Here is a 22007-nt window from a genome sequence, read left to right on the forward strand (position 1 = left end):
AGGACTTCTAGCAGCCTAGGATCATCCATGAGACCTCCCTTTCCTACTTCCTCTTGCACATCCCAGGCAGAGACCCTAACCCTCCAGGCACTGGGCCACCTCTGGCCTTCCCTACCTGGGAGAGTTCTCCCCAGAAAGATGGCCCAGGTGGGGACATCTAGGCCACACCAGGGGGCACCTAAACCCTGAGTCGGCCCCAGAATCACCCTTCTTGAAAGGGGGAAGGTGCCATTTTATTATAGGAACTATATTTTCTAGAACCCCCCCCCCCCCAAAATCCATGTGTCCTGACAGGGACAGCAGGACGGTCGTTTTAGAATTGGAGACGATCTGGGACATGTGGTTGCCGTACCCATAACCTAGGCCTTGGGCATGGCACAGGCAGCTTTGGTTTGAATCAGCACTCATACTTCCTCCAAGCTCAGCGGGGCTAAGCGGGGGCAAGCTGGGATGCCCAGCCCCTGCCTGTGCTCAGTGACAGGACTTCGGGTGTGGTCATCCTTGGGGAGGGTCTGGGGGATGGCCACACCTCAGTTTCTCCGGGCCCTCCTGTAAATGTCAAAACATCCCCACATCTGCCCTGGCCCCAGCACCCCCGAGTTTACATTCATCGATTAAGATTCAGTTTTTAAAAATGTAGATGTCAGCCCCATCCCCCTAGGTCCCAGAGAGGTAAGACCCTGGTCTCAGTTGCCTGGTTGCAAGGAGGGGCCATCCAGGCTAGGTCCACTGGTGGCTGCCTGGGGGCATCCCTCCAGGCCCCCCCGAGTTGAGCTGTGGCAATCCATGAGGTGGAAGCTACATTCACACGGGGCAGTGGGTGTGCAAGGCTGAGCCGCAGGAGGTGGGTGGGGTACTGTGGAGGAAGTGCCCTCCAGGCCTGGTCCACCCTGGTGGTGCCAAGGGCAGGGCCACAGCCCCCACCCAAACCCCTGCGGAGCCAGGAGTTGAAGGGTTTGGACCTGGAAGACATTTGCATGGTGCCTCCCTCCGTGGCTGGATGGGGGCAGCCTCGTGGTTCAGGGCCGAGACGGTGGGTGCCAGGCTTGGAGGGAGGAGGGTGGCACTTAGGCCCCTCCGGACCTGGAACGGAGAGGGGGCATCAGGGGAGGACGTGAGCAGGGGCCACGGGGAGAGCCCCCCAGCAGGGCCCCGGAGCTCAGTGCTGGGCCCTGGAGGCAGGCGGCAAGTCACAGGCTGGCCAGGGAAGGGATCTGCGGGAGGTCAGACAGTGGTGATATGGAAGACAAAACAGATGGGACGCACAGGGAGGGCCCTCCTGGGGATGGGGACTGCCAGGGGCGCAGCTCCAGTTCCACCTGGTGGCAGGGGAGGGCCTGGCCGCAGCAGGGCAGTCGAGCAGGCGAGGGCGAGGGCAGCTGGGACCTTCTTCCCTGAGCGAGGCTCTCCCACCCCTGCCGGGACAGCCTGGCAGCAGGGGTGGGGGAATCAGCCCCCGCTCCCCATCAACAGAACGCGGGGTGACGAATGAGATGGAGGAGACAAGGACAGCGGGAGGGATGACGTGGCCGGCATCACACTGCCCCCTGCTGGGTCGGGTCGTACCTTCCTCGGCGAATGTTTCTGCAGGGGGAGGATGGTGGAAGGGGAGAGGAAAAGGAGACATCTGACCTTTTGCTTCTCTCAGGGAGGGGCCTTTGGCTGCCATGCGACCCCTTGCCCCAGAGCGGGGCCGGGGTCCCCGGGGCCTGGACACTAATGTAAGGGCCAGGGAGAATTACCCAGGGCACCCACAAAAATGCGTCCCGGTTCCAGCTCTGACTCTGCTACTAACTCAATCATGTGACCTTGGGCCGTGGGTTCCTCCTCTGCACATTAAGGGGGTTAGACCAGCACAAGGACCCCAAACTTAGACACGCACAAAGCATTATAGGCTGGGTGGGACTGGAGACCGGAGGACACATGCCTGGCTTGGGTGGCCCCTGCCCAGCTCCACTCTGTGGCTATTCGGGGATGCTTAGAGGCACGCTGGGGCTCAACCTTTTCATGTTTCCAGAGCTGGAAATCCGAATTGCTAGTGTAAAATCTCCTGATTTCTTTTCTCTTTTCTTTTCTTTCTCTCTTTCTTTCCTTTTTTTTTTTTTTTTTTTTTTTTTTGACGCAGTCTTGCTCTGTCACCCAGGCTGGAGTGCAATGGTGCGATCTCAGCTCACTGCAACCTCCACCTCCCGGGTTCAAGCAATTCTCTGCCTCAGCCTCGCAAGTAGCTGGGATTACAGGTGCGCACCACCATGGCTGGCTAATTTTTGTATTTTTAATAGAGACGGGGTTTCACCATGTTGGCCAGACTGGTCTTGAATTCCTGACCTCAGGTGATCCGCCTGCCTTGGCCTCCCAAAGTGCTGGGATTACAGGCGTGAGCTACCTCATCTAGCCTAAAATCTCCTAGTTTCTAAATGTTAAGCCCTGCAGGCTACTTGGACCTATGACGTGTGAGCTCTGGTTTAGTTGGGCTTTCAGGGAGGGCCCCCTCAGCTCCACCAGCAGGGATTCTGATCCCCCCTCAAGGATGCCAGGGGGCACAGGGTGTGTGTGTCTCTTACTTAAATCCCCAGCCCGTGCCGCCCAGGACGATGGCTGCAACCAGGACAGCCCCAGCGATGGAGCCAATGATGATGTTGGTGCCGCTGGGACCTGGGGAGGATGGCAGGGCTTAGCTGGCAAGGACAGGCATAGAGAGCGGGACAGACAGACCCCCCTTGGCCAGCTCCAGCCTCACCTTTATATCTCTCCGTCTCCCCCGTGGGTGGGGACGTGGGCAGGGGGTTATGGATACTGCAGTCTTTGCCTGTCCAGTCTGGCTGACAGATGCACTTCCCTTCATTGCTGCAGACCTAGAGGCAGGGCAGGGCCAGGAGAGGTGAGCAGGGGCCTGTCCCCTCTTGTAAGCTTCTCCCGCCATCCCGGGCTCCAGGCAGTCACCCCGTGGTGGGAGCAAATCCGGCGCTCCCCACTGCCGGGGCAGGTGCTGAAGTTGAAGGCAGAAGCTGGCAGGCAGCGATGGTCCAGGCACAACATGTTAGGCCCGCAGGCTGTGCCATCCTCCACATAGCTCAGGTCAGAGCCGTCCGCCAGCTGCACGTGGCCTCCCCTGGGGAAGTGACACAGCCAGCCTCAGCCCCCTGTCTCCTAACCCCCAGCACAGCTGCAACCTCCCCTCCCTAGTCTTGGTCCTGGCCAGCACCTGCAGTCCAGCTCCTTGCCCTGGTGGTAGAAGGTGACACTACTGATGTCTCCCACCAGGTCCCCTAGCCGAGGAGCTCCAGAGATGTTGACACAGAGGAGGAAGCCACACAGCACGTCCCTGTTGGGGCATATAGAGACAGTGAGCCCCAAGTTTGACCTCAGACTCAACTACTGAACTCTAATCTGCCCTCACCCTGCACCCTGCCACCTCATTTGCCACGTGCCCGCCCATTGGGACTGACAGGCTCCTCCTGGGAGAACCTGCTGCCCCATCTCTGAAAAGTCTCACACCTGCCCTGGAGCTGAGAGGCCCTCTGGGAGCCTCAATACTCACTGCTTACTGCACTGGACCCAGCCGGATCCCTTGCGCCCACAGCTCCCACGCTCCGTCCCCTCCACATTCAGCTTCTCGTAGCAGAAGCGATCAGCAGCCGCTGTGGGGAGAGGATGCCAAGTGACCCCACGCGCCCCAGGACCCACCCCAAGACCTCAGGCCTGCATCTCCCACACTCTGCCTGGGTCCCTGAGATCCTGGGGAGCTACACACTTGGGGGCCTGTTCAGCTGGAACCCACTCTCCCCAGCTTCTCAGCTCTGGGTCCTCCGGAGTCCCCACTCCCAGCCCTAGCCAGACTCACCATGGCCCCAAAGAACCTGGCACTGCCGGTCCCGGGTTTTGCAGCGACCTCCGTAGCAGCGGCCCTGAGAGTCCAAGAATTAAGAGGCAAGGGATGGAGATGCTGAGTGGTCAGAGTGGAGACAAGAGACTGCCCTGAATCCCAGGCTCAGGGGGCAGCCATCATACCTGCTCATGGTCACAGTAGTAACCGTCCAGCTTGTGCAGGTTAGGCGGGCACTGTGGAGAGAGGGGTGGGGTTGAGCAGAGCAGCCCCAGGACTGGAGCTGAGGGCTGCCCCAGGGAGGAATGCTGGGGTACCAAGTGCCCCCCATTGGGGGCTCATGCCACAGGGCTCTTCCACGCCTAGGACAAGCGATCTGTCTGGTTCTGGACCCAGACCACACGGATTTGCAAGCCCCAGAGCCGCTCCAGCCTCCCTCCCTCGTAGGGCTGGGAGATAAATGCCTGGCATGTAATTAGGTTGTAATAGATGTTAACTAATATTATCATCTACTCTGATCCCTAACCTACACCAGGCACCGGGCCAGGCGCTGGGAATACCAGCCAGACGATACATTCTGGTTTAATGATTGAAGGAACAAGGCCAGGACCATGAAGAACCCCTTTCTCAGATAAGAAAACAGTCTGATCAGTGGAGGTCGATGCCAGCTGTGGAGAGGAGGGGAGTGCTGAGCACTCGTCCGGGAAAACCAAATCGACAAGGGTAGGGGTTGCCTCGCCCAGGGCTCCACAAGACGGCGGGGCCGGGCGGACCTGGCTAGAGTCCCCGGTGCAGGTCTCCGCGATGTCGCACTCGTTCACGGCCTCTCGGCAGGACACACCCCGTGGTTCGTACTAGGGAAGAGACGCGCTCCTCGAGTCAGGCAGGATGGATGCCTCGGCCTTGCCCTCCCCAGGCCCCCCGGTCTCTGGACCCCCACATCCCCGGGCCCTCCAGCTCCCCAGGGCCCCGTTTCAGGCCTGTTCTTATTTCCCTGCTCCCACCACCTCTTGAACGCTCCCCACCTCGCTCCCAGCGCACTCAGCACCGCCCCCAAGCCCGCCCACCTTCCCGCCCCTCCTTGATTCTGGGCAGCCTTCCCTTCCCGCTCCTCGTAGCCCCGCCTTCAACATCCTTCAGCCCCGCCCCTTGCTCCCCATTGGCACTGTCTTCGCATCAAGCCCTGCCCCAGAGGCCTTCGTCCCCTAAGGCTCCGCTTCCCTCCCTAGCTCCCACCCCTTATATGAAGGCCTCCAATCGCTCCTCCTGCGTCCTGGCCCCGCCTCCCGGCCGGTCCTGCTTACCTTGCAGCGGCGACAGCAGAGCCCGTCGCTGCACATGGCGTCGTGAGTCAGTGTGCATTTCTTGCAGCAGTTGCCACCTGCGCGGCTGCACTCCTGAGGGACGCGGGAGAAGGGGAAGGAGGCGGGCGAGCCCTAATCCTCCCACTCGGACGCTCCCTCGTGCCCACCCCCGCATCCCGGTTCCCCACCTGGCGCCCGCACCACCGCTCACCTGCACCGAGCCGCAGTCGCACTCCTCCCCTGCCTCCACGAAGCCGTTCCCGCACTCTGGGGGGTCCAGGAGCTGGACCGGGAGGACAGGTCGGGAGTCTGGCCCGGACCCCGCCCAGGGCCCGCTCCCATGCTCCCCGCCGCGGGGCTGGTACCTTGAGGGGCTTGTTGAAAAGGCAGCTGCCACCACCCTCCTGCAGAAACTGGTTGTACTCGTCGATGCTGCAGCGCGAGAACTTGCGGGGCAGGTAGAACCTGGATAGGGCGAGGGGAGGTGCTGCTGGCTGCTCCCCTCCAACCCACCCTCACCCCTCTCAAGGCTGGGGAGGGGGTACACTGGGGGACTTCGTCACCATCGCGAGGAGGCGGAGGATCTGCCCCGGGATTGCACCAGAATCCTCCCGCCTGTCCCTGTCGCTCCCATCCCCTCCGCTGAACCTGGGGACTCGCAGCCGCGCTGGAGGGAAGGTGTCTCCATGCGAGGCTTGGGCGGCGCCCAGTGGCCACGATGCGCACTGCAGCCTGGCCGGTTTTGGTGTCCCAGCAGGGAAATCTGGGTCTCCCGGGGCAGTGTTTGCGGAAAACTGGGCTTCTTGGGATCCTGAGTGGTTCTGTGAGCTGGGCCTCTTGAGCCCCCTGGTCCAGACTGCCAAACAATGCTCGCTCTAAGACTCCCCTCGCCCAAGACCTTCCCCCGGTTTGTCCCCAAGAACTCACCCAGTGTCCTCCATGATGCAGCCCAGCCAGATGTCTGGACACTTGCAGTCCCCTGAGGGGTGAGCCAGGCGGATATGAGGGAGGCCAAGGACCACCCCTCCCACTGTCACCCTCCCGTTCCAGAGCTGCTGGGCGTGGGCCACACGGGGGCCTCCGGGGGAGGATACCTGCCGAGCTCCGGTGTTTGTTCCACATCATGCCCAGGTTCTGTCCCAGCGTCTGGGCAAGGGTCACGGCCATCGCCCCCATGTTGCCGTACTGGGGGTGGGGAAGATGGGGCACAGATGTCTACATCTTCCAACAGGCACGTCGTGCCCCTGAAGCCCCTTTCCCTCAGCCGCCACCCCAGCCATGTCCCCTCACTGCTCACCTCGTTCACACCCCCGCCGTGGGACAGGGAGCATATGCCCCCCACGTAGGCTGCCCCGCTGCTCGTGCTCTGGAAGGTCCTGCCCCTGGAAGGGAGTGCGCTGTCAGGATGGCCTCCTGCCCTCCCCTGTGGCTCCCCGGGTGGTGGTGGGGCCTTGGGGAGCCCCTCACACTAGAGTCCTTCCTCGGGAGGTGAGCCTGGCCCTTTACATCAGCCTTGGTGACCCCAGGCAAGACCCTTCCACCCCTCCTTGGGTTCTTTTTTTTCTTTCTTTTTCTTTTTCTTTTTTCTTTTGAGACAGAGTTTCACTCTTGTGGTCCAGGTTGGAGTGCAGTGGCACCATCTCAGCTCACTGCAATCTCCACCTCCTGGGTTCAAACGATTCTCCTGCCTCAGCCTCCCGAGTAGCTGGGACTACAGGTGCACACCACCACACCTGGCTAATTTTTGTATTTTGAGATGGGGTTTCACCATGTTGGCCAGGCTGGTCTTAAACTCGTAACCTGAAATGATCTACCCGCCTTGGCCTCCCAAAGTGCTGAGATTACAGGCATGAGCCACCACGCCTGGCCCCTCCTTGGGTTCTTTTGCCCATAAGGCAAAGGAGAGGCTCCCAGTAGACCATCTCTAGTTGCAAGGCCCTTTTATTAGATTTTTTTTCCCTACTAGGGCACTGGGTCCCTGAGGAAGGGATGCTGGGACAGTTTGAAAGGGGAAAGACAGAACTAAGGGGAGGTGAGAGGCAGAAGAGGGCCACCAGGGCTAAGACAAGGGCATCAACCTCAGATTCAGGGGATGATGCCCAGCTGTTGCATGTGGCTGGGGGTAGGTGGCAGGTGCCAGGTGAGCCCAGTCCCCAGACTCTGAGAGGAGCAGCCAGCACAGGGCAGGTGTTAAGTAATCCCAAGCACTGTAGCAACTAGCAGAGGCTGGCAGGAGGTGCAGGGCGGGGGACTCACGAGAAGAGGTGGGTGGCATCACTGGGCTCAGGCAGACCCTCCCGTCGGTAGACCATGAGCCGGGCCAGGGTCTCCAGGAGGTCATCCTGCACCTGGATCTTGTCCCCATCTGCCCATGTTTCCATGGCAACCAGGACGATGCGCGTGTTGAGCTGCTCCTTGTATATCTGGGGAGAAGATGAGGGGGCTGGAGGGTGGGAGTGGGTGTTGGGGCCAGGGCTGGAGGAGGGCCTGTCTGTTCTCTCCAGGAAGTGGGAGCCAGGGGCTGACAGTGCCCCCTAATGTGTGTGGTGGGGTGGGGGGCATGAGGAGGAGGGAAGGGAGGGAGGGAGAGCTGCTTACCACATCGGCCAGGTTCACCACAGACTTGGCAAAGTTGCTGGTGAGGACCACCGACTGTCGCATCTGCTCGAACTGGGAGAGAGAAGAATGGGAGGAGGGCGAGGCTCCTCAGGGGTCTCCCAGTGTCACCCCCTGTCCCTGCCCTGGCACTCACCAGCTGGTGGTCGTTGATCACAATTAGCTCCACATACTTGGTTTCACTGTGCACTGTAGGGTGGCCCCGGCGGACCTGGGGGGTGGGTGGGCACTTGGAATCAGTCCCTCCCATGTTTGACTGATCTCATGGCCAAGCCAGGAACAGACTCGGTGGGGATGGGGGGGTCTGGACTCCAGCCAGGGACAGTGCCAGCTCCCCACTGGCAGAGGGTCCTGTCCCTCCTCAGCTTTGGAATGAGGGCAGGCAGCTTCGGTTTGCCCAGGATGGGGCCTCTGTAGATGCCAGCATTAGGGAAGGGGTGGGGGCTTCTCCCAGACACGGTCCCTGGCCCCCAGCCACATCCATCTGAGCCCTCCTTCGCCCCAGCCATAGATGAGGGTGCCCTTCTGCTCTGGGCCACGGCCTGAGGTCTCTCTGCAGCCCGAGGTCTCTGCAGCCCGAGGTCTGTGCGGGCCCCCGTACCTGCCTTTTCCTTCTCAGCCTCGGCCGGTTTGGAGGAGCCGACTGGGCAGGCAAAGCAAACAGGCAGCCTGTGGGGAGGGGCAGGTGAGGGGGGCACAGCCGGCCCCTCCCCACCCCCCCTTCCCTCCCTTACCTGGTTCCCTGCATCCAAGGGGATCTGGGAGGAGAGGGGTCCGGTAAATGAGGTGGGGAAGGGGTCCCTGCAATGAGGGGAAATTAGTTCTTGGGGTGCCAACTGGGCCTGCTCCAGGCCCACTTGGGGGGGGCCAGATCCAGCCCTCGCCTCCACCCCACCCTGGGGTGACCCAGAACTGGCCACAGCTCCCATGTCGGATCTGATCTCCCAGATGCTCAGATTCCGGGGTCAAGACCTGGGGGCACCCTGAGAGACACGGGCAAAGGACATTGGAGCCCAATGGGAGGTCACTTATGGGACAGATGGGACATTGAAGCTGGGGGCACAGGGGGAGCTGGGGCACAGGAGGGAGGGAACCAGAGCTGGGGTCACTGAAGAGGGCAGTGAGGCTGGGGTTACTGAGGGAGGAGCAGGAGGAGGAAGAGGTGGCAGCAACAGCTGTTGGGACAAGCTTGGCAGGGCCACCAGAGAGGACGGCAAGGGGTTGTGTGGGGCTTACCTGAGGGGCTCCCCAAGGTCCAGCCACCTCTTGGGGCTCCACGATGTAAGTCAAGTTCCCATCAGAGAAGACCCCACTGTGGAGAGAGAGGCGCAGCTCCCCTCCGTCCCCAGGCCTGGGCCAGAGGCTTCTCCCAGCTGCCCGGCCCCTCCCCATACTCACTGCAGCCCCTGGCAGGTGGAGAGGGCGGCGAAGGAGTGCGGGTTCCCCCGGAGCTTCCCCTGGTAGTAGCAGTGGTCTCCAGCCCCCTGAAGGAGCAGAACAGTGAACAGAACGCTGGCATGAGGCCGGGGGCAGCCAACGGGCCTCAAGGCTTTTTAGGGGACACTGAAGCTGCCCTGTGTGCAGGTGGCCACAATCCCTGGGTATGCCTGGGGCTCTGGAGCCTGTTTCTAGATGGCTGGTGCTCCTAATTTGCCATGCCACCCTGGGCAAGTTCCTAGCCCTCTGGGGTTAGGAACCTCTGGGCCTCCTTCACGTCATCTATAAAATGAGGAAGCTGGACTGTAGCAATGGTTTGTTTTTTTTTTTTTTGAGACAGGGTCTCGCTGTCGCTCAAGCTGGAGTGCAGTGGTGTGATCTTGGCTCACTGCACCCTCTGCCTCCTGGGTTCAAGCCATTCTCATGCCTTAGCCTCAGCCTCCCGAGTAGCTGGGATTACAGGCATGTGCCACCACACATAGCTAATTTTTGTATTTATTTATTTATTTATTTTTTGAGACGGAGCTTCGCTCTTGTTTGCCCAGGCTGGAGAGCAATGGCATGATCTCAGCTCACTGCAACCTCCGTCTCCCGGGTTCAAACAATTCTTCTGCCTCAGCCTCCCAAGTAGCTGGGATTACAGGCATGCACCACCATGCCTGGTTAATTTTGTATTTTTAGTAGAGATGGTGTTTCACCATGTTGGCCAGGCTGATCTCAAACTCCTGACCTCACGTGATCCGCCCACCTCAGCCTCCCAGTGATGGGATTATAGGAGCCCGGCCTACAGCAAGGGTTCTTAGCCATTTGCTGGGGCTGGGGAAGGGATCAGACTCTTTTGAGAATAACAGGCAACATTTATTTAGCACCTACCATGTACCCAGCACTGCTCTGGCACTAACCATATATTACCTCATTTAATCATATACTCGCCCCTAACATCACACACAACCTCATGCACTGCCTCCCTGGGCCTGTGGTTGGCTGAGGAGTGATGGGCAGCATGTGTCCTCCTGGCCAGACTCGTGGGTTGGGGCTGGGGGGACCAGTGGCACCCTCCCGCTCCAGCTCTGCCTCCTGCAGAATTACTTGTGCTCCAGTTACTGAACAGGCGGTGGGGGGGTGAGACAGGCTATTTATAGACACTCATTCATTTTCAGGCTCTAGAGCCTTCAGGGCTGGGACCCTAGTGTCCCAGGCAGCTGGGATTTTCGGGGCCTTGATATTGAGTAAGAAGGGCCTTTCCTCAGCTGTCCCTCTCAGAAGAGTCTGGAGAGGGGGATTCCTGGCAGCCTGCTCGGAACGAGTGTCCCTGTAGGCCCCACGTGGGCTGGCTGGGGGTCAGAGCTCTGGGGCCAAGTGAGGGGACTTCAGGGCCCTATGCACTCAAGCTGCCCACTGTCCACCCTCAGAGCCTCCTGGGTCGGGAGAGAGGGAAGGTGCTGAGGGGCCAGGCCCAGGACCCCATCTCCAGTGGCCACCTGTCCCTACACCTGTGACCACAGAACCACAGAAACAGCACCTCCCTTCCACCCCCGGCCCCGGTCCCCTGCAGTGGCACTCACGGTGCTGTGCTGGGTTGTCCCCTCCCGGCTGAAGTGGCGCTCCACGTATTGCGAAGAGAGGAGGTGGCTGAGACAGAGGGGGCAGCAGGAAGGGGGGTCACGGGCGAGGTGAGGTCAGGCTTGAGGCTTGCCTCAGGTCAGGATCCAGGTCCCCTCTGCCCAGGCCCAACCTTCAGACCCCCAGCAGCCAGGCCCTAGCCATGTCTCCCCCGCCCCACCACTGCCCTTCCTCTTGGGCTCAAGGCCACACTCACTGGTTCAGCTCCAGGTCCAGGGTGAAGTTTGAGTTGAAGGCTGGGATGACGAAACTCACCTGGGCCAGATGGACAGGCTGGGTGGGGGGAGGGCAGAGGGGGAGTCAACCCAGGGAGGCCTGAAGGTGGGAGTCGGGGGGATCCCAGGAGCAACAGTAGCCCTGGGGAGGGGGCGGCCAGCCCTAGCAGCTGAGGGGACCATTGATTTGGGGGCAAGATGCTTTGTCCAAGCTCCTCTTCCTCCACGACCCTGCTCCTTTACTAGTGGGCAGAGGCAGGAGTGCTCAGCCCTGGGCACAGCCCCATTTCTGCCCTCTGGGCCCGGGCACCTGCGCATCCTCTCTGGGGCTGGGCTGCAGGTGCAGCTGGGATGGAGAGGGGCAGCCCGGCCAGCCCTCTGCCTCATTATGCCCTCCTGGCTGGTGAGGGGCACCCCACCATCAGGCAGAGTAACGGGAGGGCCCCAGGAGTATCATGGGAAAGGGACAAACAGGAAATGGGAGGCAGGACCCTCGCTGCCTGTCCCCCTACCCTGGCCCCAGCCTCCATCTACATAGGAGGCCTCGGACAGGGGTGAATGGGTGGGAATGGATGGCTAGGCCCCTGGAAACTGGGCGACGGGCAGGTGCCATCCTGTTGGGAGTAAGGACTTGGCTCCTCTACCCCCAAATCCATTGCCCTCTGCCTCACCCAAAGCAGCTCATCTTTAATATTTCAATCCCATGGTTAATTTTTAAACATGGAAGTTTTCCTGATAAATTTTTCAGAGTGCAGTGGGGCCGGAGGCTCCAGGTTGCCACGGCAACACACCACGCCAGAGCAAGATGGCGGCCCCCCCAGGCCTGGGCGCTTGAGGATGCCTGGATCACAGCAACCGCAGGGCCCAGGAAGGGCTGAGAGGACTCAGGGCTGGGGCCTTCTCCACACCCCTTGTTCATTCCAGAAGACTGACTCCAGACCCCAACATGAGGGTCACCCACTCTGCCCTGCAAATGGGAGGCTTTTGTTTGCTGCCTGGCCTTTGAGGTGGGGATGGCAGGTTGCAGGAAGGAAGAGAGCCCCAAGGTTGTGGTCATGAAATCCATAGCCTGTGCCTTGTCGGCTTCCTCCTCAACCACCTCATCACTGCTAATCTTTACCGAGCACTTCTTGTGTGCCGGGCCCTGGTCTAAACACTAAGAGTATTGCCCTGTTTGATCTTCGCAGCAACCCTATGGGATAGATTACTGTCATTCCCATCTGAAAGGGGACAGGCACAGTGGGGCTGACTAACTTGCCCAAGGTCACACAGCTAAAAAGTGGTGAAGCTAGGGAGTCTGCTTCTAGGGCTGTCTCACCCCAAAGGTGGAGTAAAATGGAAGAGGGCCCAGTGTCCATGAGAGGTCCTGGGAGAGAAGCAAGGGGGGCACCAACGGCCAGGGCCTGGGTGGGCTGACCTCTGTGCCCCAAGGACACCGACTCACCCTATTCCAGGCTGACCAAGGCTCCCAATTCCATCCTGAGCCCCTAGAGCATTGATCAGCCCGAAATAGAAAGTCAAGGACAAGGAGTCGCCACATCCTCTTCCCGGCCCATGGCCTGAACTATCCTGGCCTTCCCCTGCCCCTGGGACTGTTCCCGCTTGTTCTATCTGCCCCCCACCAACAAGCCCCTATGCCAGCCCCCTCCACAGCTGCCTAGAGGAGCAGCCTGCCAGACCCCTTGCCCCAATGCTGCTCTCTGACCGTGCAGCCCCAGGGATGACCCAGCAACCTCTCTGTGCCTCAGATTTTCCCACTGAAAATGGTCAGATGAGCCCAGATGCGAGGCCAGGAGGTTGGCTATGTATTGGTACCATCCTGGGCCTGGAGATTCCAGCAGAGTCTGCCCTGGCACCAGCAGAATCTCCCTCACTCAGGAGGTCTGCGAGCCACCCCATCAAGCCTGCTTCCTCTCTGCAGAGGTCAAGCCAGTCCCCACTCTGGGGAAAACCCCAGCTGATGGGGGACGAAGGCCAGATACCTTAAGACCCTTCTTGTCCACCACCTCCTGCCACCTGCTGAGCTCTCACCACTTCCCCATCTGGTGCAGCCGAGCCCAGCAGGACACAGGGCTCAGACCAGATAAGCCCCTGGGGCAGTGCCGGGGCAGCTGGGGCTGGGGGCTGGGCCTGGCTGGAGGTGGCCCAGGAGGGGGCTGGGAGAGCCCCCAAAGGCGGTAGGAGAAAGAGAGAGACCACATACTAAGGCATGTTTGCCTGGCCTGGCCCCATATGGGGACACAACCCTGTCCCTGGTCTGAGGGAAGAGATGGGTCACACAAACCTATCTCAGTCCCCAGAATCTCTGTGGCCCTGGCACCTGGGGAGTGGGGAGGGGACTCCTGCTGGCACAGAGTCCCAAGACCGCCCCAAGCCCACCCAGCATTAGGCCAATGTTCTTTTTTTTTTTTTTTTTTTGAGATGGAGTCTCGCTCTATCACCCAGGCTGTAGTGCAGTGGTGCAATCTCAGCTCACTGCAACCTCTGCCTCCTGAGTTCAAGCAATTCTCTGCCTCAGCCTCCCGAGGAGCTGGGATTGTAGGTGCCTACCACCACGCCCGGCTAATTTTTTTGTATTTTTAGTAGAGACAGGGTTTCACCATATTGGCCAGGCTTGTCTTGAACTCCTGACCTTGTGATCCACCCTTGGCATCCCAAAGTGCTGGGATTGCAAATGTGAGCCACCATGCCCAGCGAATGTTCTTTTTTTAAAATTAATTAATTAATTATTTAAGAGATGGGATCTCACTGTGTTGCCCAGGCTGATCTTGAACTCCTGGGCTCAAACCATCCTCCCGCCTCAGCCTCCCAAAGTGCTAGGATTACAGACTTGAGCCTCCATGTCCAGCCTAAGCCAGTGCTCTATCAAAGCCAAACTGTGCTCCCTGCCTGGCCCTGCTTTCTGCCCCTGCCCTGCCTCTGACCTCATCCCATTGTCCCTCCATCCCTGGCGGGAGGGGCCTTTGGTCTTGAGGTCATGCCAGCCCTCAGCTGACCCTGTGCCCTGCACTTGTCTCTTGCTCCCCCGGCTGCCCAGGCTCTCACATGCTCCAGCTCATTTGATCTCAACCTGCCCAGGCTGTCTGGTCCTCATTTTACAAATGCCAGGATGAGGCTCAGGGAGACACCTGGAGGTGACTGGCCCAGGGTCATGGCTGGGTGGCTGGGGAGGTGTGGGGCTGGATCTCACCCTGGGGCTGGAGTTCGTGTCGCCACAGCAGCTGTGACTGCCTGGCAGGGGTGACCACCCCTTCCACCCGAGGCTCCTCTCTGGCTGGCCCACCCACTCTCCTAGACATCTGCTTCAGAGCGACTGTGCCTTGTCCTCTCTGTACCAGATGCAGGGTGCAGACAGAAAAAGGCAAAGATTCTGCCAAAGACCCAGAAGCACAAATACAGGTGCCTGGGCTCTGCCCCAGACCTACAGACACACAGTCTTAGGAAGGGAGAGACTAAGGAGCCTTAGGATTCTCAAATTCTCCAGGAAATTCGAGAAGGGAGACCATTGCTCCCCACCACTTCCAGACACAGCCCTTCACACACTGACCTGGAACCCCTGCCCGGACCTCCCTCTCCTCCCCACCCTCATCTGCACAGCCTGCACCTGCCAACCCATGCAGGGCTCTGGCGCCCTCCACCTCTGGGCCTTTAAGCACACAGTAGACATATACTTCTTTGATCACTGATTTGGCTTTTCAGGTGGGCGACCTTTAGTTCCCTGGAGCAAGGGTGATGCCTGCTTTTTTCCCTGCCCACGGGCTCAACACTCACGTTGAATGGAAATGTATCGCAAGGCCTGAGATAAGCTGCTTCATGCCCCCGGCCTCAGTTTTCCCCTCGGTAAAACAGAATTGTTGGGCCAGGAGCAGTGGCTTACGCCTGTAATCCTAGGAGGCCAAGGTGGGCGGATTGCCTGAGCTCAGGAGTTTGAGACCAGCCTGGGTAACGTGAAACCCTGTCTCTACTCAAACAAAAAAGAAATTAGCCGGGTGTGGTGGCATGTGCCTGTAATCCCAGTTACTCGAGAGGCTGAGGCAGGGGAATTGCTTGAACCCGGGAGGCGGAGGTTGCAGTGAGCCAAGATCATGCCACTGCACTCCAGCCTGGGCAACACAGCAAAACACTCTGTCTCTACAAAAAAAAAAAAAAAAAAAAAAAAAAAAAAAGAGAAAAGAAAAGAAAAACCAGGATTGCTGTGAGGATTAAATAAAAGCCCTTTTAAATGTGTTATCATAAGGGTCAATAATAATAATAACGAGAAGGAAGTGTAAATGTTCCAGCTGAACAGGGCTTTGAGGAACTGCATAAACGACTCCTTTGGATCACCTACTGTGACAGGGACATGCCAGAATGGTGGCCTTATGCTCCAGATCTGGGTGGATGGTGTGATTTACCTGTCAGGTGTCTCACCTGAGGACATCTTTCTGGAATCCCCTCCCGCAAGGAGACACCACCACCTTGTGGGCCAGGTGGCTGCAGACTGGGGAGGAGCCAGAGAGGCAGGAGCTCCACCTGGGAGTATGTCCCAGCTGGGAGAAATCCCCCACCCACCCACCCACTCACCTGCCAGCTCCCCCCACCCACCCCCGGCAATGTGTTGGGTGCTCCATTTATCAAGAGGGCAGCGGGATTCCCAGGCAATGAGAACAGCCAGACAAATTTCCAATGATGGGATTTGACCTACATTTTTGAGAACAGAGCCACCTCCTTACAGGGTCATCAGTCCCTCTGGGGACAGACTCTGGACAGCTGGGTTCCTCTAGGCAGCCAGGAGGTTGCTTGGGTGAGGCCAAGCCCACAGGCCAGAGTCCTGCTCATGTGGTTTCTCCCCTGGACCCCACCCCGAGCCTGACAAGTAACCCCTAAATATCCTGGCTCCTGTTTCTGACACCCAGCCCTCATGCCAGCACCAGGGCCCAGCACCCTGTCCGGACACTCAGAGATGTTGACCATCGGCTCTTTTGCCAGATCTTGGGCTGGACACCTGACATTCATCATCTCAAATCCTCGCAGCAGCCTGAGAGGTGGAGACTATGAGCATCCCCATTTTATGAATGAGGAAGGTGGTGTTCAGGGGGCTGCATGGCTGGCTCAGGTCACACAGTCAGAAGCAGGGGAGCAGGACTTGCACTAAGGCTGTGCCACCTCAAAGCCACAGCGTGCAGCCTCTGACACCAAAACTAAGCCTGCTGAACTCTCTGGCATGGCAGAGCTCAGTTCATGCCCCCACCTCGCCCCTGGGAACAAGCTGGGCCCAGCAAAATCCTAGCCCTGGCTTCTAGCCATCTGCCCCAACCCAGGAGAGAGCCGCAACTTCAGCCACACAGACTATAGCATGGCCTTGGCTCTAGTGGGGTACCAGGGCCCCAGGCACAGACCCTGGCCCCCCTGTGGCACCATGTCCATGACTCCCATCTTCAAGAGCTGGGGGTGAGCCTTACTCAACTGCCCTCCGCCTTTCTGCAGGAAGAAAACACAAACACTGTTGCAGCATATGCCCACCGTGGAGGGCTTCTGGGGTGGCACTTCCAGTAAATGCTGGCCTGGGCAGCTCTCACAAGAGCTTAGCCCAGAGACTGAGGCACCCCTCCCCTAGCTGGCTCAGATGAGCTTCTATGTACCAGGTCTGCGACCTCCTCACCCCTGACCCTAGTCACCTCCCCATGTCCTGCCCTCTCCTTGTTCCCAAGGAGTCTGGGTCTCCCCAGGGGCAGGCATAACCCACACAGCAGCTTGGTGCAAATTAGAAAAAGGGGTCCCAAGACCGGGTGAGGTGGCTCACACCTGTAATTCCAGCACTTTGGGAGGCCAAGGCGAGTGGATCACTTGAGATCAGGAGTTCGAGACCAGTTTGGCCAGCATGGTGAAACCCCATCTCTACTAAAAATATAAATATTAGCTGGAAGTGGTGGTGCACGCCTGTAATCCCAGCTACTCGGGGGGCTGAGGCACAAGAATCGCTTGAACCCGGGAGGCAGAGGCTGCAGTGAGCCGAGATCGTGCTGCTGCACTCCAGCCTGGGTGACAGAGTGAGACTCTGTCTTAAAAAAAAAAAAAAGAAAGAAAACAAGATCCCCCTGCAAGTCAGAACGCATGTGGCCCCATAAGCCCACGGATTGCATTCAGCTCACTTACCGCTTGCCCAGTCACCCTAGTGGAGTGAACAACCAGCCCAACTGGACACGGTAGTCTTGCCTGACCTGCACCACCCCTCAGCTGCAGGCTCCCTGGAACCACAGGTTTCTGCACCCCCAGAAGCTCCCTCACTTCTCTGGGCCTCAGGCCTAGCCTGCTTCCAGGCTGGACAGAAGTGAGGGGGTTGAGTGCAGTAGCAGAGAGAGGGCAAGGGTGCATCTGTGTCTCTTTTCCCTTCAGCCCTGAGCAAGAGGTGGCAGCGTGCTGGGTGAGAGCCCTGCTTTGAGGATCAGTCTTGACTCTGTGCTCAAGTGCTGTGTCACTTGGGGCAGTTACGTTGCCTCTCTGTGCCTGTTTCTCCATCTGCAAGATGGGAATAACAGCCCCACCTCTGGGAGCTGTGATGAAGATTAAATAATTCCACGTAAAGGAGTGCCTGCCCCAAAAAGGCCTAGTAAATAATTGTAATTTCTCTACCTTGTTCTTTTGTTGTTGTTGTTGTATTGTGTGAGACAGGATCTCACTCTGTAGCCCAGGTTGGAGTGCAGTGGTGCAACCATAGCTCACTGCAGCCTTGAACTCTTGGACTCAAGCGATCCTGCAGCCTCAGCCTCCCGAGTAGCTGGGACTACAGGTGCGCACCACCATGCTTGGGTAATTTTTTTTTTTTTTTTTTTTTTGGTAGAGACGGGAGTCTCACTATGGTGCCCAGGCTAGTCTCAAACTCCTGGTCTCAAGCAATCCCCTGACCTTGGCCACTGTGAGCCAATGCACCCAGTCTAATTTCTCCAGCTTCTAATTCCTTCTTGGCCGCTGTATCTCTTCCCCTGTCCCAGTCGCACCCCCACCCTTGCCCCTGTCAAGCCAGGAATCCTCAGCACGTAAAGCTCTTTCCCATCACCACCTCCTGGTAGTAGGTGGGACTGAGATATGTTACCATCCTGATTTTAGGGAACAGGAAACTGGGGCTCAGAAAAGTCAAACGACCTGCCCAAAGCCACAGCAGCTCAGCGCCCCAGGCCCTGCCAGCCAGCATGTGCCCCTGGACTCGACACATGACCAGAGATCTTGCTGCCAGCTCCACACCGGCTAGGCTTGAAGTTCCAAACCAGGGCAGTAAGTTAAGGCAAAAACCAAGCAATGCCCAGCTGGGGTACTTCTGGCTAGGACACACACAGGCTCAAGTCCACACTGGATCCACCATCAGACCCCGTGGCTCTGAAGCCAAAAGCGCTCTAACCCCAGGGAGAAATGCCAGGCAGGAGATTGAGGGTTTGCCATATCTCCTTACCGCTGGGGAAAATATTCTGGATGTGTCTTTTTGTCTCCTTGCTCTGGGCAGAGTTGGGAGACTGCCTCCTGGACCCAAATCCAGAGAGCCCTGGAGGCAGAACTGGGAAGTGCCCTGGTGTGGAGAAAACTCCCAGCTCCACTGCTTAAGATCTGATTGACTTTGGGCAATTTACTTCTTCCCTCTGAGCCTCAGTTTGCTCATCTGTAAAATGGGGCTGACAAAAGTTACAAGCTGCTGGGCGCAGCGGCTCACGCTTGTAATCCCAGCACTTTGGGAGGCCAAGGTGGGCAGATCACCTGAGGTCGGAAGTTCGAGACCAGCCTGAGCAACATGGAGAAACCCCATCTCTACTAAAAACACAAAAAATTAGCCAGGCATGGTGGCGCACGTCTGTAATCCCAGCTACTCGGGAGGCTGAGGCAGTAGAATTGCTTGAACCCGGGAGGTGGAGGAGCAGAGATCACGCCATTGCACTCCAGCCTGGGCAACAAGAGCAAAACTCACACACACACACAAACACACAAAAGTTACAAGCCTTACAGAGTTGTGAGAAATAAGTGATGTAGAGTGCATACAAAGCTTGGCAGAGTGGCCCATAGAAGTCCACAGCTTTGGTACCTCAGGGGAAATTGAGGCACAGATAAGCGAGGGCCCCAAACAAGTCCCTTGAGGAGGTCGCCATGAGGGCCCTAGGAAGTCTCAGTCTCAGAGAGACCCCAAAATTGGAGATAATCACTGCCTGGCAGATCCATGGAACTCCATTTCCTCCCCGCAGGCTCTCAGACACCCCTCAGAAGTATCTGGAATCGGTGGATCACATACACACCTCACATGCACTCACTCACCTGCAGAACAACACAGAGACCCCCAACCCAAGCAGTTCAACTGCACCCATCCTGACCTTCCCACGCAGCTGCAGACACCACCACAGCCCAGAACCTCCTACCCTTTGCCACCTCTGTCTCTGCTCAGAAAGGGTCAGGCTGAAGGAGCAACCTGCCCAGTTGGAATACCTGACTTTTCATCCCTACCTGACTCCAGGCTTTTCCTCAACTCTGTCCCCTTTCCCTGCGGTGACATCCCTCCATGACTCAATCTGCACATCCCTTAAAGCATAAGCCAGAGTCCCAGCAGTCGGGCAGACCATCAGTTCCCCCACAGTGTAACCACGGGGTGCACAGTTCACAGGTAGGGAGTGACACCAGGCAAGACAGCCAGACTCAGCAGCCAGGACACCCCATCCCTGGCCCTGGGACTGCACACCTCCCAGGGAGCCTGGGCAGTTGCTGAAGGCAGCTTCCACCCCCCACCCCACCCCCAGTGACTGCGGGCCTTGGACCATTAGCCCCCTCCCCCTGCCCCTCTGCACGGCCCTGAGTGATGGTCCATCTATTATGCATGCTCCCTTCCTGCTCCATCCATTTCATCAGTATTCTCCACCCCTGCACCACCCCACATCCCCCTCTGCTCCCCTCCCTTAAGGGCTTTTAACCAAGTACATTAGGCAGGGCCAGATGCCAGTCTGACAGATGTCCGTAATGTTAGCCTCCGTTTCCCTCCTTCCTCCCTCTGCCCAGCCCAATTTACCTCCCACCACTCCCCGCTGCCAAAACTTCCCAGGCCTCAGTTGTACCCCTCTTCTGGGTCTCCCCCCTACACCTCCTGTTTGTGCCAGGCCTTTGCCGGCCAACCTGCCCTCTGCTGCCCTGTTGGCCTGGCTCACTTTCAGCTCCAGCTCTTGGAGCGCTGGGGTGTGCTGAATGAATATTCCATCTGGGTGATTATTATTCACATGATATTAATTAATTATTAATTGCAATTAATCTCCTTCATGCCTAACCTTCCTCTGGGAGGCAGGAGGGGCCTGGCAGCTGAAAGGGACAGTGGGCAGGCAGGTAGAGCTGGCTTGGGGCCTCAAGTTATTTTCCAAGGCCCCACATTCAGCCAGGACAGGAAGGAGAACAACAAGCCTATCTGGGCACTGTGTGGAAACTGAGGCAGGAGCAAGCACTAAGCTGTTCCAAGAAAGCCCACTGAGGTGGCTGTGGTGAGAACCTGAGAGCCCTAATCCCTGACTGGAATCTGGGCTGCCTCTCCCTGCCCCCAACTTGCCCCATCCAAGCCCTGTTTTGAACAGAACAACTAGCTTTGGCCAGAGCGGAGCAGGGGGCCATTGGAAGGCTGACCCAAAGCAGACCTGAGACCTAGGCATTAGTGGTCCCTGTACACTGAAGACAGGGGACCCTACAATAATGGGAGGGGGCCCTGGGGCTGGGCAGGCCTGGTGCTCCCCACCAGTGGGCTCCAGCACCCACCGGATAGCCCACTGTACAGAAGGGGACCCTGCGGGGCAGCTGCTGAGGGGGACTCCAACCCTGGTTACCCCGTGGGCTCCCTGGGGCTCTGAGGCCTGCTTCAGCCCCTGGCCTCACCACCCAGCCCCACTCACCGGGCCCCCTGGTGGCTCCTGGCGGACCCTTGTGTCCAGCTGCTGCTTTCGGACCTCTCCCCCGGAGCTCTCCCTAACCAGACGGCTGGGTTCCGTGACCTCAGGGGCTCCTGGGCCTCCCAGCTGGGGTAAGTCCCCCCATCGCAGAGCTCCAGCAGGACCTTGGGTCCCAAGACCTGGGGAAACAAGGCCATGGCTGCAGGCAGCTGCCCACCCTGGGGCAGAAGACTTGGGAATGGGGTGGGCATGCCGCATCCCCCACTCTGGTGTGGCCCCTGGAGCCCTAGGGCGATCCGGGTGGGAGGATCTGGCTGCCCTGCAGAGGCAAGAGCCCGCGGGGAGGGGGCCAGGAGCTTCACTCCCGCCCAACCGTCACGACTGCCCCCCCATCCGCCCAAACCCGCAGAGACCTGCAGAGCTGGCCGGTCGGCGGCAGGGGCAGGGACGCGGTGGGCCCGGCCAGCTGGGGACAGGTGGGTGGACGCACCTTCCCTCCTCTCCCGCTCCCCTACCCTCCCGCGCTCCGGACCGGCTGTCACCCCGAGCACTGCAGGAAAAGGTGGCTGCAGCAGCAAGCGCCGCACATCCCGGGGCGGGGGCAGGGAGGGGGCGCCGGGGCCGGGCGGGGGTCACTCACCGGGCGGGGGGAGCAGCGGCAGCAGCAGAGCCGCGAACGCCCAGCGCCGCAGCAGCCTCATGGCTCGCTCATTCCTCCCGGTCCGGGGGCTGCGGCTGCCAGCGGCGCGGGGAGGGCGGGAGCAGGGACGGGGGTGGGGAGGCGCCGGCTGCGGAGCCGGGGCGGGGGCGCGGGGCCGGGCGGGGGTCGCGGAGCGGTGGGGGCGGCAGGGACGGCGCCGGGGCTCAGCGCGCTCCGGCCGCGGCCATCCCGGCGGGGCGGCGGGGCCGGGTTAAGAGCTGAGCAGCGAGCACGTGAGCCCAGGGCCCGCCCTCCGCTCTCCCGCCGCCCCCCGGCCCCCCCAGCCCCGCAGGGCCCGGGCCGCCGCCGCGGCAGGACAAAAGAGGCGCCGCCCCGGGGTCCCTCCCCGCACCTCGGGGTCTTCTCGGCAGGTGCGGGGAGGTGGCGCTCCGCGTACTTATCCCGCGGCCT

General features: G+C 59.3%; 1 protein-coding gene across 5 annotated transcripts; it reads right to left on the minus strand.

Moving 5' to 3' along the window:
• Positions 1–611: 611 nt before the first annotated feature.
• Positions 612–21674, minus strand: ADAM11 (ADAM metallopeptidase domain 11). 5 transcript variants are annotated; one of them, XM_016931629.3, is made up of 27 exons: positions 21537–21674; positions 20900–21075; positions 11003–11079; positions 10749–10815; positions 9145–9230; positions 8983–9058; positions 8481–8547; positions 8348–8415; positions 7883–7957; positions 7729–7800; positions 7387–7553; positions 6428–6512; positions 6225–6315; positions 6058–6109; positions 5496–5595; positions 5342–5413; positions 5131–5223; positions 4600–4680; positions 4012–4062; positions 3845–3908; positions 3542–3641; positions 3206–3325; positions 2944–3112; positions 2741–2855; positions 2565–2655; positions 1567–1584; positions 612–1083 (listed from the first exon to the last, which is right to left on the minus strand). In XM_016931629.3, the coding sequence occupies exons 1-27, from the start codon at positions 21595–21597 to the stop codon at positions 1068–1070; spliced, it is 2310 nt and encodes a 769-aa protein (XP_016787118.1). In that variant the 5' UTR covers positions 21598–21674; the 3' UTR covers positions 612–1067. The 5 variants fall into 5 exon arrangements, with proteins under 5 accessions (XP_016787118.1, XP_054527344.1, XP_016787119.1 ...); XM_016931630.4 differs by lacking the exon at positions 1567–1584 and having other exon boundaries at positions 974–1083; XM_016931628.4 differs by lacking the exon at positions 612–1083 and having other exon boundaries at positions 1210–1584.
• Between the last annotated feature and the right edge of the window lie 333 nt (positions 21675–22007).

The sequence above is a fragment of the Pan troglodytes genome, chromosome 19 (assembly GCF_028858775.2).
Source record: "Pan troglodytes isolate AG18354 chromosome 19, NHGRI_mPanTro3-v2.0_pri, whole genome shotgun sequence".
Classification (NCBI taxonomy): Eukaryota; Metazoa; Chordata; class Mammalia; order Primates; family Hominidae; genus Pan; species Pan troglodytes.

Bases quoted from the DNA above. Each gene is read 5' to 3' on its own strand.
- ADAM11 (XM_016931628.4), bottom strand. From the start codon at position 21,597: ATGAGGCTGCTGCGGCGCTGGGCGTTCGCGGCTCTGCTGCTGCCGCTG. The intron at 6,513-7,386 runs GTGAGTCCCCCG...ACTCCCTTCCAG, and splicing joins GATGCCACCCACCTCTTCTC to GGGCAGGACCTTCCAGAGCA. The intron at 3,909-4,011 runs GTATGATGGCTG...TTGGACTCTCAG, and splicing joins ACTACTGTGACCATGAGCAG to GGCCGCTGCTACGGAGGTCG.